General features: G+C 37.1%; 1 protein-coding gene across 4 annotated transcripts in view; it reads left to right on the plus strand.

Moving 5' to 3' along the window:
* The window catches only part of ATG10 (autophagy related 10), a 224,620-nt gene that overhangs the window by 53,236 nt on the left and 156,729 nt on the right, over positions 1-14,655 (plus strand). For 2 of the 4 annotated variants that reach the window (XM_030846998.2, XM_030847007.2), the window contains exon 3: positions 4,553-4,660. In XM_030846998.2, coding sequence (XP_030702858.2) covers positions 4,553-4,660 — 108 coding nt within the window. Of the gene's footprint in view, positions 1-4,533; positions 4,661-14,655 lie in introns of all 4 variants that reach the window. The other 2 variants (XM_060295973.1, XM_060295974.1) reach the window with 1 other exon arrangement.

Raw genomic sequence — 14,655 nt, forward strand, 5'->3', positions numbered from 1 at the left:
AGATGACCAGGTCAAGGCTGGGCAAGTTGCCAGAGAGTAGGGTTTGAGGTGGTAGTGAAGACCATATAAAAAGCAGTCTCAGCACAGTCGAAGCTCCAAGATGAGCATCCACAGAGGCAAGTTTAGTATGTGGAGTGCTCCGAGTGAGCCCTGGAATTCCTGAAAGTTGGGAGCTGTTTGTGGCCTTTTCTGCAGAGGCAGCTGCAGAGTCTGTGGTTGGCTCTGTTCTCAGAGTTCAGAAGGGGACTCCAGTGAATTTAGTGCAGTGGTTCTCTACCCTGGCTTTTCATTAGAGGCTACTGGGAAGATTCTTACTTCACCAGTCTGAGGGTGGACCCCAGCAACAGCATTTTGAAAACTCCTCAGATGATTCAGATGTGCAGCTAGGGCTGAGAACCACTGTTTAATGCAGTCAGTTTGCTGTCCCGCAGGGATTGCAGTGCTCCCTGCCTCAGTGCTTCCAAATGTGCACACAAATCACCTGGGATCCTGTTAAATACAGATTCCAATTCAGAAGGTCTGAAGTGGGACTTGGGATTCTGCATGTCTAACAAGCTCCCAGGTGACCCTGAGGCTGCTGGTCCCCAGACCGCACTTTGAGTGGCTTGAGCTTGTTATTCCATGTGCAGAGCCTGGCGTATACCAGTCCGCGAGCATAAGTAAAGATCTTTCTACCATGATCCTGCTCTCTGGCAGAACTTGCTTAGTGTAGTAGAAAGAACACAGGCCAAGAGGCTTGCCTTCTACTTCTAGCTCTGCCACTAATTAGCTGTAAGGCAGCTTAAAAGTGCTTCAGTCCTTCACCTTCTTATCGCTAAAGCAGGAGGGTTGAACTGGGTAAGCTGTAAGGTTCCTTTTGTTCCACCTCCTCCCATGCAGGTCCGGGGTGTTTTCAGACTCTGTGGGGATGAGGTTTTTATGTGGAGGACAGTCTAGATTCTAGAGTAAGGACCCTGGCTTCCCTTTGCAGCCTTTCTTTCTCTAGGGATGGGGACTAGGCCCTGATCTTAGGATCAACTGGAGGAAGTAAAACTAATCAATGTTAAAAAATTAAAGGAGGTTAATGTTAAATTGTAAGTAGAAAAAGAATGCAGGGAAGCTAGAGCAGAATGTCCACTGGAATTTTCAGGGGGAGGTTTGAGTTCAACTTTGTTTACTGGCCTTGATTTACTGTAGTGCCAGTTCAGAGGGCAGTTTTCATACCTTTATGTTTGTTGTCTCTAAAAAAGCATCCTTCAACAGCGAAGAATAAAACTTTTTCTGCCTTAAATTAAAATGATGTGGGAGAAAGGCCTACTTATGTGGAAGTAAATGTTTGAAATGCTATAAAACTCTCCTTTTTCTATATTTAATTTTTCAAGGCTAATCTTGACTATTAAGAGATTGATACTGAAAAGAAAATCACCATGACCAAATATAGGCTGAGTCAAAAACTCTTTTGCACCTCCCTATAGACACTAATAAATAGTATCAGAAATTGCCTAAAACAGAGATTTAAATTGCTTAAATTATAAATAATACTGAAAATAATGTCTCTATCTTAAAAGATACCAGATAATTTATTTAGATTTTATAACATAGGTATACAGGAATTTCTGACTCACCTCTTTGATGTCAAAGGAGGTGTATTTTGCATTGTAATTAGAGTTTTACTAAATTGTAGCTTCCCTTAGGAAGAGGTTGTATGACCAGCACTCAGGTATAGAAAATATGAAATAGAACATTTATCCTCATTTGATGAATTATACTCAGTACACACAGTTTAGCTCTGACTTTTCTCTGAATATCCTATGATTTTTTTTCTCTGTTGCTAGATTATTTTTATTTTTTTAAAATTTTTTTTGGAAAAGAAGTGAAACCATCTTTTTTTTTTTTTTTTTTTTTTTTTGCGGTACGCGGGCCTCTCACTGTTGTGGCCTCTCCCGTTGCGGAGCACAGGCTGCGGACACGCAGGCTCAGCGGCCATGGCTCACGGGCCCAGCCGCTCCGCGGTATGTGGGATCTTCCTGGACTGGGGCACGAACCCACGTCCCCTGCATCGGCAGGCGGACTCTCAACTGCGCCACCAGGGAAGCCCTGAAAACATCTTTATTAATGGATGATACAAATATTATAATTATAAAATCAAAAATAGTCTATAAACAAACTTAGCAAAGTTGCTGGCTACAAAGTCGCTAGATTATTTTTAAATTGCAGACTGTGAGTACTTTTTCTCAGAAACACATACTATTATGGTTTTATTGTATTTGGTAAATCTTTTATATAATCAGGTATTGATTATCATAATGAGAGTGATAATATAATACAGTAGAAAGTCTCATTTTAAACTACTAAATGCAATATAGGTCACTTTATAAAAAGATTATTTTGGTTACAAGTGACAGAAAATCCAACTTAAGTTGGGTGAAGCAAAGAAGGGACTTTTGGGGTCCATATAATTGAAAAATTTGAGGGTAGAGCTAGCTTCAGGTATGATTGGTATAAATAGTGTAATCAGGATCTGGTCTCTGCATATTATGGCCTTGCTTTCCTCTACATTGGCTTTATTCTCAGGCTCCATTTAATCACATGATGGCTGCCAACACTGCCAGGGTTTTATCTTTCTGGTTCAAATCTAGTAGAAACGAGAATAGCTTTCACTAGAATTTAAAACAATAATTCCATCTACAAAATGTAGAACTTTAGTGAAATAATAGAAGATGATAGTATTCGATGCCTAATAGCTTACTTTACAGGCAGGAAGGATATTCAAAATATTTAACAACCTATGGTAGTGGCATCAACCAGTCTGAATGAGTTGGCTGCAGTCAATCAGAACTAGTGTTGATCATGACCAGACAGCAGGGCGGCCCCTGTGTGAGTCCTGGCGGGATGACAGCCTAACTAACTGGGAGGTATTAAAAAGATGCCACCAGATTTCTCAGAAAATATAGTTTCTGTATTAGTTTCCTAGGGCTGCCATAACAATGTACCACAAACTGCGTGGCTTAAAACACAGAAGTTTATTCTCTCACAATTCTGGAAGTTGGAAGTTGGAAATCAGGGTGTCAGCAGGGCCATGCTCCCTCCAAAGTCTCTAGAGAAGAATCTTCCTGTGCCTTTTCTAGCTTCTGGGTAGTTGATGGCAATCCTTGGCATTCTTTGGCTTGTAGTAGCCAAATGTTCCTCTTCTTATAACTACACTAGTCATATTGGATTTAGGGTCTAGTCTATTCCAGTATGATCTCATATTAACTTGATTACATCTGCACAGACCCTATTTCCAAATAAGGTCACCAACAAAGTTCCCGGTGGACATGAAATTTGGGAGGATACAATTCAACCCGGGATAGTTACCTAATATCAAATGCTCTTACATAGTTGTCATGACACAAATTTTAAAAAATACTCAATATTAAATAGCTCACAAACACTCTAAAATTGTCTTATTTTATAGTTAAAAACTGGGTATTTTAATCTTAGTAAAAGTATTTAAGTAAATTATGAATTTTTTAGTTTGGATGCTATTTTGTATTTTTTTTTTTTTTTACTACGTCAAATTAAGTAACCATGTTTTTCTTAATTATAATTATTTTAATTCTGTTAAAATATGAATGTTAGTGTGACATTTTGGTGGAGAATTAATAATATTCATTGATATGTGAGTATGTTTGTGCATGACAAGTTATTACATTTTTATACAACTTCATTAAGTTCAAACAAGTTTTGCCTTAAAAAAAATGAAACTTACCACAATTAGATGAACATCATCCATTAGTGTATTTAACAGCAAGTATAAAAAACAGAAGAGAAATGCAACTGGTGAAGGGCTTCGAAATCATATCTTACAACAAACATTTGAAAATGGTGGTAATTGTCTTCAACTCTTTGAATAATGGCTCTGTGGAAAAGAGTTTAGACTCTAGAGGGCAGAACTAGAACCAGTGAATTAAGGTTAAAGGGAAATATTTTAGTGCAATGTAGAACTAAACTTTCTCAATGAACAATGTGTCATATGCCAAAATGGAGGTGGTAGTCATGTAAGGGAGTGAAGTGCAGGCTCCTGGAAGTGCTTAGGAAGGTGCTGAATGATTACCTCTCTGGGACCTTTTAATAGAGATCTTCCCTTGAACAAGAAATTGAAATAGAGGGTCCCTTCTAGCTTCAAGATGCATGTCCTCCTAAAATTTCTATTTCTGTATATGCCATGAACATCAGTATTAATTATGTGACAAGATATTTCTATAAGTTTAGATATTTTTAAACAGCTGCCAACCCATTGTGTTCTATGAATTCTATGCTTTGAAATGCTTGGGGAATAAAAGGGATTTAATCTAAGAGAAGAGGAAACATCATTAATAGGTATGAAAAGTAGGGGATTAAATTTTCTATTTATTGATTACGTACTATGTACAGGGATATTGGATGAATTTCTTTATCCGTATTATCTCATTTAAATATACTTAGTTTTTCATTGCTCGGTTTGGAACTTACGAGATGCTGTAGATCTTAGAATGATGAGTTCTTACAATAATTGGCATTTTCTTATGTATTGTTTGGTGATGGAACACAGGACTGTTCTGATGGCTACATGTGCAAAACACAGTTTCAAATTAAAAATGGGACTGCAGTGTCACATCGAGGAACATCTGCCCGTGTACAAACATGTCTTCCCATGGAGGTGAGTGATTTTACATGTCATGTTTTCCTTTTCAGTCTTTGTAAAGTATAAAGTAAAAATTTAAACCTGATAAATAATATATTTTAAAAATTAACTGCCATCAGATCCTGGACCTGCTGTAGGGGGAGAAGTGAACATCATTTGTAGGAGGTTATTTTCGATAATATTGAGAGCAGGAACTGTGGTAAAGTTAAGATTCACTCCGGGTCTATAGAGATTGTAGTAAGCCTTCACCCTTTTGGTTTCTCTTGCATCTAAAGACCACAGATGCCTTCTGTTGCCTGTTGATTTTTTCCCAGTAAAATCCCACCAGGATAATACAGGCCTATACCTCAGCTGCTTAATACATGGATGGAGATCTCTTTACCTAGTCTGCCTTTAATTTTTCTCCTATGTCCTTTAAAATATGCTGGATCCGGGTCTCATTCCTTAGGCAGCTTTAACCTTGACTTGAAAATCTTGCTAAATTAAAATTTAATAAGGTGCTAATAACGGCTTAATGGTTTTCTGGGATATTTTCAATTTTCTTTTTATCAAAATGCAAATAGCCTTATTGTACTTTATATTGTTAATAAATTTTTTTATATATCTATTGTAAAAATAAACAGTAGAGAAATATATTAAAAGAGTAAAAAAACTCCCATATGTCCTTCAACTGGAGGTAACCACTATTAATATTTTAGTAAGTATCCTTATACATATTTCTGTCATACACACACATACATACTTGTGTTCTGCAATGAACAAGCATAGCATGGATATCTTTTCATGTCAGTAGATGTAGATATCCATAGTTCTTTTTTAATATCTCCATTGCATTCCATCCTATGGATGCACCATAATTACGTGGAACCCATATTGAAGTAAAATACTTGAATTTTAAAATTGAGGGGCTTCCCTGGTGGCGCAGTGGTTGAGAGTCCGCCTGCCGATGCAGGGGACACGGGTTCGTGCCCCTGTCGGGGAGGATCCTACATGCCGCGGAGCGGCTGGGCCCGTGAGTCATGGCCGCTGAGCCTGTGCGTCCGGAGCCTGTGCTCCGCAACGGGAGAGGCCACAACAGTGAGAGGCCTGCGTACCGCAAAAGAAAAAAAAAGAAAATTGAATCAGTGGGAATCTAATTGCTTTAACATAAAGAAAGAACTCTAATGCTTAGAATTCTGAGTATCCTGGTAAAATGGGAAAGGAGACTTTTTTGTGAAGTAAGAGTCCTTTCTTAGGACCTGTTAAATCAGTTCCCTTGGACAATCCAGCACTAACCCCCTCTGACTGTGTATGATGCTGGCCTGGAAGTAACTCTCGCCTGTACAGTTTAGCTTGCAAGTTATTCCTGAGGGTAGGTAATAAGGTAAGTGCCCCCGAGTAGGTGTTCAAATATTGATTACTGTTTCCTGGTTCAAGTAACCAACATCCTATCTGAAGCCAAGCATGTTGGGAAGCTTTTCAGTTCATTATATATTAGCTTTAAAAAATACACATGGAGATGATGATATAAGAGATAAATTACTAGTTTTTGCCTAACAAGTTGTCAGACATTTGAAAAGCACTAAAAAGTGGTGTTGACAGTGTGAGGGAACTGACACTTTCTGGTTGATGTTTTAACTTTACAAAGTTTGAAGACGTGCACATACTATGAACAGTCTATTCCAATTCTAGGAATTTAGCTTCATAAAATATATTTTTTCAACATTTTTTATTTTCAACATTTCCCAACAAATTTCAAACACATATGAAAAAGTTGAAAGAATTTTGCAATGAACATCCATGTACTCATCACCTGGATTCTACCATTAACATTTTGCTGTGCTTGCTGTATTACATATCCATTCCTGATTCATGTATCAATACATCTTCTTTTTTGATGCAGTACTTTTACATCAAAGTAAATTGCAGACAAATACTTATAAAATAATCAGAAATGTACACAAAGTTTTACATGCAAGTATATTCATTTTACCATTATTTATAATAGGAAAAATAGAAACTAAAATGTTCAACAGTGGTGGATTAGTTACTTACAGCACATCTCTGTGATGGAGTTTGTGATTCAGTAGGTTTGGACTGGGGCCTGAGAATTTGCAATTCTAAGTTCCCATGTTATGCTGATGCTGCTGGTACAGGAACCACCACACTTTGAGAAACCACTGCAGTACTTTATAATACAATTCTTAGCATATTTGAGATGGTGTACAGCTGAGATGGTTAGCTAATATGATGTATGGTAGAGTTGATATTGCAATAATCTTGATGAGATAAAAAATGTCTTAGGTTGAGCCTGATATGGAGATTCCTGTTAAAATGATTTATTAGGGATGTGTTCTTAGGAGAAAAAGAGTGCCAGAAGCAGGACAGAACAAGGGATAAAAGCTAAGGAAGATTATGGTCTCACTAGAGACTAACTTTAGTCTGATCTCCTTGAAGCTCCGGAGTACGGATACTCAGAATTAGTCCTACTTTGTGTCCTTGAGGCTGACCTTTTGTACTCTGTAAGTTATTGGTTTGTCAGTCAGTCACTGGCTGACGTAGAGATAGACATAGCTTCCCAAGCAAGATGGCTCCAGTATTACTGAGAAATTCTTCAGAGAAGGGGGCTGCTGTGTGTTATCAGCCAACAATTACACCGGCCTTAAGGGGACCTGGGTAGGGCACCAACAGCGTCTACTACCAAAGGGTAATCTGAAGCCAACAAAATGGCAGCTGTAGGGAAATTTATGTATAAGGTCTGCATTGACATGACGGAAATTTGTTTGAGAAAGAGCGAGTGATTTTAGTTGACCATAAGCTCAAGATAAGTGAAAAGAATGCCATGGATGCTAGAGAAAATAACTGGAACCTAAGCTACACTAATGAAAGCATTTATAAATGGATTCCAAATATTGTCTGGGGACCCCTGGAGGGTCCCTGAAAGAGGGGCCCCTGGAGGGACCCCTTTCAAGGGGTCCACAAGGTCAAAACTATTTAACAATATTAAAGTATTATTTACTTCCATTCTCCCCGAGTTTTCCAGAGGCTACCTATGTGTGATATTGCAACAGAATGAATGCAGAAATAGTTATAGGAATCCAGCTGTTTTTAATTGAGTCAGACATTAAAAATATTTGCAAAATGTAAAACAATACTGCTTTACTTACTCATTTATGTTATTTTGGAAAACATTTATTTTTCATAGAAATTTGCTGTTATATTACTATGTATTTTTAAAGTGAATTAACAAATTTTTTTAAAAATTCAATTTTAATTTCTAATATAGTAAATATCCATATATATAACTCTCAAACAAAAGTTCCTTGGAATCCTCAATGAATTTTAAAAGTATAAAGGAGTATTGAGACCAGAAAGTTTAAAAATCACTGATCTAAAGGAAATATTACATTATTACATGTGAAGAGCAACATTGATAGCTAGAATGCATAATGAATGAATCCATAAATAATAGCTGAAAATAAATCATAAGTAGGGTTTATCCATTCAAAGAAGCATGCCGTGGGTGGGCTTGAAAATATATTATTATGAGGACTATTTGGGAGCTCTGAAGACCTAGGAAGGTTAGTTGTCTTAAGATATCTAGAAGGCTTTCCTGTGGAAGACAGAGTAGACTCATTTTGTTTCTGAGGATAGAATTAGTTTGTGTCTGGAAATTATTCTAGACAAGTCTCTCTACTGTTTAGAGTTGCCTATAGTGAAATTGGTCAACTTGCAAAGTTGTGAGTTCCCTTCCCTTTCATGGAGATGTTCAGCCACAGAGTAGATAACCCTTTCTCCATAACAGTAGTCACTGATGGAAATGTTCAGATGCTTAAAGCACCAGGCAGATGATGAATGAGTGAAGTGGGGTGATGGGAAGTGGTGGGAGCTGTGGAGAAGTGGAGAGGGAATGGCTCATCCAAAGGGATAGTAGAAATGCAGCTCCAGGTGGGTTTAATTGAAAAACAAACAAACTGTGCAGGCCAAATAAACCATGTGTATGGGTTCAAATGGTCCTTAGGCCACCAGTTTATAACCTAGCCTCTAATATTATAGAAAGGAGTCCTGCATTGTGTAGAAGACTGAGCCAGGGGACCTCTGAATTCTCTTTAGAATTTAAAGCCTGATCCATATCTGTATATCACCTTTCCTATTTATTTGAAAGAATGCCTCTACTAATAGTTGCTTTAAAAAGATTTTTTAAAAAATTGGCCATGTATGAAGTGCAAAGTCAACTCACTTCTTTGTTCTAACCAGAACCGGCAGTCTTGACTGTAGAAGGGTAGCTGGATTCATGATTTTTATGCCTGTGAGTTTAAACCTTTAATAAACAGGATTTTAAAAATCAAAGTGAAATATAATGGAACATATAAGTGAAGTAATTTGTGAAAATCATAAACTATGTCTTTTTTGAATTTTTAAAATATAATTTAAAATGATACTTGAAAGAGTGAGATGATATTCAGAAATCTACTAAATATATTGGGGTAACTTAGTTCTGGTTTTGGGGAGCAGGAGTTCTTATAGGTTAATCATTAGATAAGACATTTATTGTTGAGAGTAGTTTATATGATTTGCTTGTGACATTTCTGAGTTTGTGAAATAACAAGACTGTGGCAATTTTTGAACAAGATCTTTTCTTTACCAGTGACCAAGAGAAATTCATTGCTTCAATTTAAAATCTTATAAATGTAAGTGAATATTTTCAACAGGAGCCAACATAATCAACACTGGTTCTTGAATATCTTATTATACGTAACACTAATTTCTTTTTTTTTTAATTTTTATTTATTTATTTATGGCTGTGTTGGGTCTTCGTTGCTGCACACGGGCTTTCTCTAGTTGTGGCGAGCAGGGACTACTCTGTTGTGGTGCACGGGCTTCTCACTGCAATGGCTTCTCTTGTTGCAGAGTACAGGCTCTAGGCACACGGGCTTCAGTAGTTGTGGCATGCAGGCTCAGTAGTTGTGGCTCGTGGGCTCTAGAGTGCAGGCTCAGTAGTTGTTGCACACAGGCTTCGTTGCTCCGCGGCATGTGGGATCTTCCCCGACCACGGCTCAAACCCGTGTCTCCTGCATTGGCAGGCGAATTCTTAATCACTGTGACACCAGGGAAGTCCGTAACACTAATTTCTATAAGTGAATGTTCGTGCTAATACTTCACTTTATCAACTTAGGACTTTTTGGATTTAACTGAAGACTTTTCTTAGAGAAATTAAGATATCATTTAACACTAGTGAAAAACATGATTTAACATGTTAAATGCTTTAACAAATATGAGCTTATTGTGGAAAGTCTTATCAAAGACTTATTTACATAAATAAAACAATAGTTTGAGAATGGAAGTGGGAGCAAAGGCTCTATATTCATGTTAGACAATTTTTTGAGGAAAATTAGTCATTAACCTTTAAAACTCATGTGAATATTATTGCAAAATAACTACTAAACTTTAAAAATATTTTGTGGGCTTGCCTGGTGGCACAGTGGTTGAGAACCCACCTGCCAATGCAGGGGACACGGTTTTGAGCCCTGTTCCGGAAAGATCCCACATGCCACGGAGCAGCTAAGCCCGTGTACCACAGCTACTGAGCCTGCGCTCTAGAGCCTGTGAGCCACAACTACTGAGCCCGCGTGCCTAGAGCCCGTGCTCCACAACAACAGAAGCCACCGCAATGAGAAGCCTGTGTACCTCAATGAAGAGTAGCCCACACTCGCCACAACTGGAGAAAAGCCCGCGTGTAGCAAAAAGACCCAACACAGCCAAAAATAAATAAATAAGTAAATTTAAAAAATGTATTTTGTAAGGTTCTAAATTAACTCACTGGCCAATAAAGACTACAATGACTAGAATGAAGAAACAAGGTGTAAGTTTTTTTTTTATCATGTTTAACATTAAACTACTCTAAATAAAAGGAAACAATGAGATGAATATTCAACATGGATATTGATTGTTAATAATGAGTAGTAAAAATTATTAATGAATGCTTAGAAGAGGGAAACGCCTGAAAGTCCTTCCTGTAGAGCTAGCTTTTGTCTGACATTGCTTTGCATTTTATTTTTATCTCTAACTTCTTCATTTATGAAATTCTGAATCAGTTTCATAGAATAGAGATGGCCCAGTTTTTGCCCTTTGATTCATTCAATTTAGATACCCATAAATATTTACTTTAGGTTGGTCAGTTATTTTTTTATATTATTGAAGTTTGGATTCTTCTGTCTGAAGTTCCATTTCTTCCTTTTGATGAGGTATCAGAGATGGGTATTGAGAATATTTTATTTATTCATTTACTATCTTCATTACTTTAAAGCCTGAGGTTACACCTTCAGATTAAATTTTTTAAAACTATGAAAATGATAGATTCATAAAAATAGTAATAGTATGCTACTGGAAAAAGGGATTTTTGTCCTAGGGCCTTGTAGTCCACTAACTGGGACTTGCCTTAGTCCAGGGCAGGTAGAATATTATAGGGAGCCCTGAACAAAAAACAACCTATCATAAATTCCCTGAAGCGTAAAGCTGAGAATCAGTAACAGGAGATGATCTCAATTGCCAAAAGAACATATTCAGAGATTGATGATCTTCTGATGTAACCAGGTCTTCAAATATACACATTTGCCCTAAGGATGTTGTTAAGTGGCTTCTAGGATGAGTAATATTTTGTATGTCTGAAATAGACTCATATGTCAGAATATTGTGGGGTTTTTTTTTAATATATAATGGATAAATGACAAGCTACTGTTCTCAGTGTTAACAATTTCTCTGTAAAGCAACTGCTATTTTTAGACTGGCGTATAGACATGTTGATAAATGTAAATGATGAGTAATAAGCATGATTACCACTAGTATTTGAAAATGTAATTATTAAAGTAATGCTAACATACTAGAAAGTCTGTTATATTTAATGTGTGTAGATGCAAATAAAAGTACCTGTAATAGTCAGTCAGTATTTATTTATTGATTTAATGAATCTAATGCTGATAGATAAGTGGATTTTTAAAGTAAATAACTATTAATACAGCAGACCCCAATCCCACAATACCATTTTTGTGTTTTTCTTGAGGTATTATGAAAATGTTCAAAGGCAAAGTAAATTTTAATTTTGTCTAATTTAGAGTGTAAATATATGCCACAGAGTAAAACGCATGCTCCGCAGCATGTGGGATTTTAGTTCCCTGATCAGGGGTCCCCTGCATTGCAAGACAGATTCTCAACCACTGGACCACCAGGGAAGTCCTGGAAGCATGGAATCTTAACCACTGGACTGCCAGGGAAGTCCTCCTTAGTTAAGTTGAAAAGGTTAATTTAAAAAATATTTTCTGTGGCTTCCCTGGTGGCTCAGTGGTTGAGAGTCCGCCTGCCAGTGCAGGGGACACGGGTTCGTGCCCCAGTCTGGGAAGATCCCACATGCCGTGGAGCGGCTGGGCCCATGAGCCATGGCCGCTGAGCCTGCGCGTCTGGAGCCTGTGCTTCGCAATGGGAGAGGCCACAGCAGTGAGAAGCCCGCGTACCACAAAAAAACAAACAAACAAACAACAACAACAAAAAAAAATATATATATATATATATTTTTTTTTTTTTCCTGGAGTGAAAGAAATGCCCATCAGCATAATATTCTATGCAGGGCTTAAAAAGTCTAAAGAAATTGAATGTTGAAATGGGAATGTGAAATATCATGGAAAACTGCAATCTTTGGATGTTTAAAAGATTGGGTTTTTTTTTTGTTTGTTTTTTAGCTTGAATGAAATTAGCTACTTGGCAGGATTTTTTTTAAGTGTCAGATACGGACTATTATATAGAATATTGTTTTACTACAAAATTATTGCCTAGAACTAAGGACATTCATATATGTAGATTGCTACTTATATAATTGGACCAATATAGCTCCCAATATTTCTTTCACTAGTACCTGAAATGCTCCTATTAAGGAGGCTTTATTAAAAATGTGGATGGACTATTTTTACAGGGAGAGAACAAAACATTTTCAGACTGGAATAGTGGTTTCAACCTTGCTCCTAGACTCTAAGCACTGACCTGGTTAGATCACTTCGATCCCCGCTGTGTCCTTAGCATCTAGCCCAGTGCCTGGCATATTAATGCCAGAAACTAATGTAGCCTGTATCTTGATTTTTCTGGATTTGAACTTTCTAAAATTCCCTTCTCTCTGAAATACTGTTAACTTACTAAAAGTCAGCAATGTTACAGTAAATATTTTGTCATTATCAATTTTTTTGTCTGTTTATTAAATGGTACTTATTAAATGAAGTGGCCAGTAATATTTCTTAAAGTTTATTTTTGTATTTACGTGCCTAAGGGTGAAAAATAACTTTACATAAAATAAGTGGAAATATCCAAGTATTGTCTGAAATCTGTTGCTTGTAGAAGTGCCAAGGTATATTAAGATGAAATTTCGATCACCAGTTATCACAAAGGACCGAAAGTGACGTATTTGACAGAAGATCTTTTTCAAGAAAAGTTTGCCAGCTTCCACACTGGAGCTTTTACATGTAAGATGATTGGTAGTTTAGCGTTCTTTTTTAAAAATAATAAACAAATGAATATTTCAGGAAACCTCTGATAGACTGAATCAGGTGGAACTGATTTAATGTTATGGATAATTACATAATTAGTGCTGTAAAAAATAAACCATACCGTCTACTTGATGGACTGGAGCTGCTGTGAAGGAGGTATGTAATTATACAATCAGCATCCTCCTCCTATGCTGATTCTAGGTAATCCTTTTTCTTCCTTGTCTGAGAAGGGGCTTCCTGTCTTGTGTTTCTTGATGTTAATTTTAAATGAACAGAGCTGAGCATTGAGTAGTTTCCAGTCCCTTGATAAGTCTTTCCATGCTCCAGGTCTGAGTGAGAGCATCCTCTGAGACCAGTGGCTTTCAGACTTTTTTGATATATACCCACACTAAGAAATACATTTTACATCAGGACCCAGTACACTCCATACACACATACCTGAAACCAAGGTTCATGAGAAACAATTTTTATTCTTTTTGATCTACCTACTTATTAATCTATTCTGCTCTATTTTGTTTTTTTAAAAATGCTGAAGTCCACCAGTTGACTTCAGAACCTCCTAACAGCTCATGACTCACATTTAGAAAATGTTAGTTAGATCCTTGATGATTGCTAATGTCAGTGGAAGGGATTCAGAGAGTAGCATAATGGGGCTGCCATGGGCTTTAGGTAGCAGGTGGTGTGGCATGGTTGAAAGAGCAAGGGCTTCGGAGTTGGGAAAATTTGGTTTTAAATCCCTACTTTTCCTCACTTTAACTGTGTACTTTGAACATGTTACTGAACCTCTTTGAGCCTCAAATCCCTCATCTGTAAACACAGATTCCAAATATTTGAGGGAGTCAGGAAGTGGGGAGTTGGGGGCTCTATATTAAATTATGTCATGGAAGAAAGCACCTGACCGTTGCTGAGAAAGTGGTAGGTGCTTCATAAAGTTTATGTTCCTTTCCCCACTCTTTTTCAGTTTCAAACACCTCACCTGGGGAAGGGTGTGGTAATAACCCCTGCCTCACAGGGTGGTTGTGAGGATCACATAGGATAATGGGAGCCAAGGATTAACTAATGTTAATTTTTATCAGAGCATCCTTAAGGCAGCATCACTGTTTCAGAATAAATCTTGTGCAAGTGGGATAGAGAGTCCTGCAAAGGTTAAGTGACAACACTAGAAAATAAAACTGGTTCTGAAATTCTGTATTACGACTTAGTAGCAAGGATTGTTTTGAGATGTAGCGGTATTGCATGTGGATATTGGAGAACTGCTACCAAAACTGCCAAAGGATGATTTATAGTGCCTATTATAAATTACTATATACAAGTTGTTGCATTTTACATTATATATAGAATTTAAAGAAACTTAATAATTATTCACCAGAGGATTTTGCTTCATCAAGACCTGGAAAATGAACATCAGAAGACAACTAATTACCTATTGTATAATATTTCTGTCGTTTTCTTTACCTTAACTGGAATGCAGTATAATAATTTAATTGTGAGTCGTAGAAGAAT

The sequence above is a fragment of the Globicephala melas genome, chromosome 3 (assembly GCF_963455315.2).
Source record: "Globicephala melas chromosome 3, mGloMel1.2, whole genome shotgun sequence".
In the NCBI taxonomy this organism is placed as follows: domain Eukaryota; kingdom Metazoa; phylum Chordata; class Mammalia; order Artiodactyla; family Delphinidae; genus Globicephala; species Globicephala melas.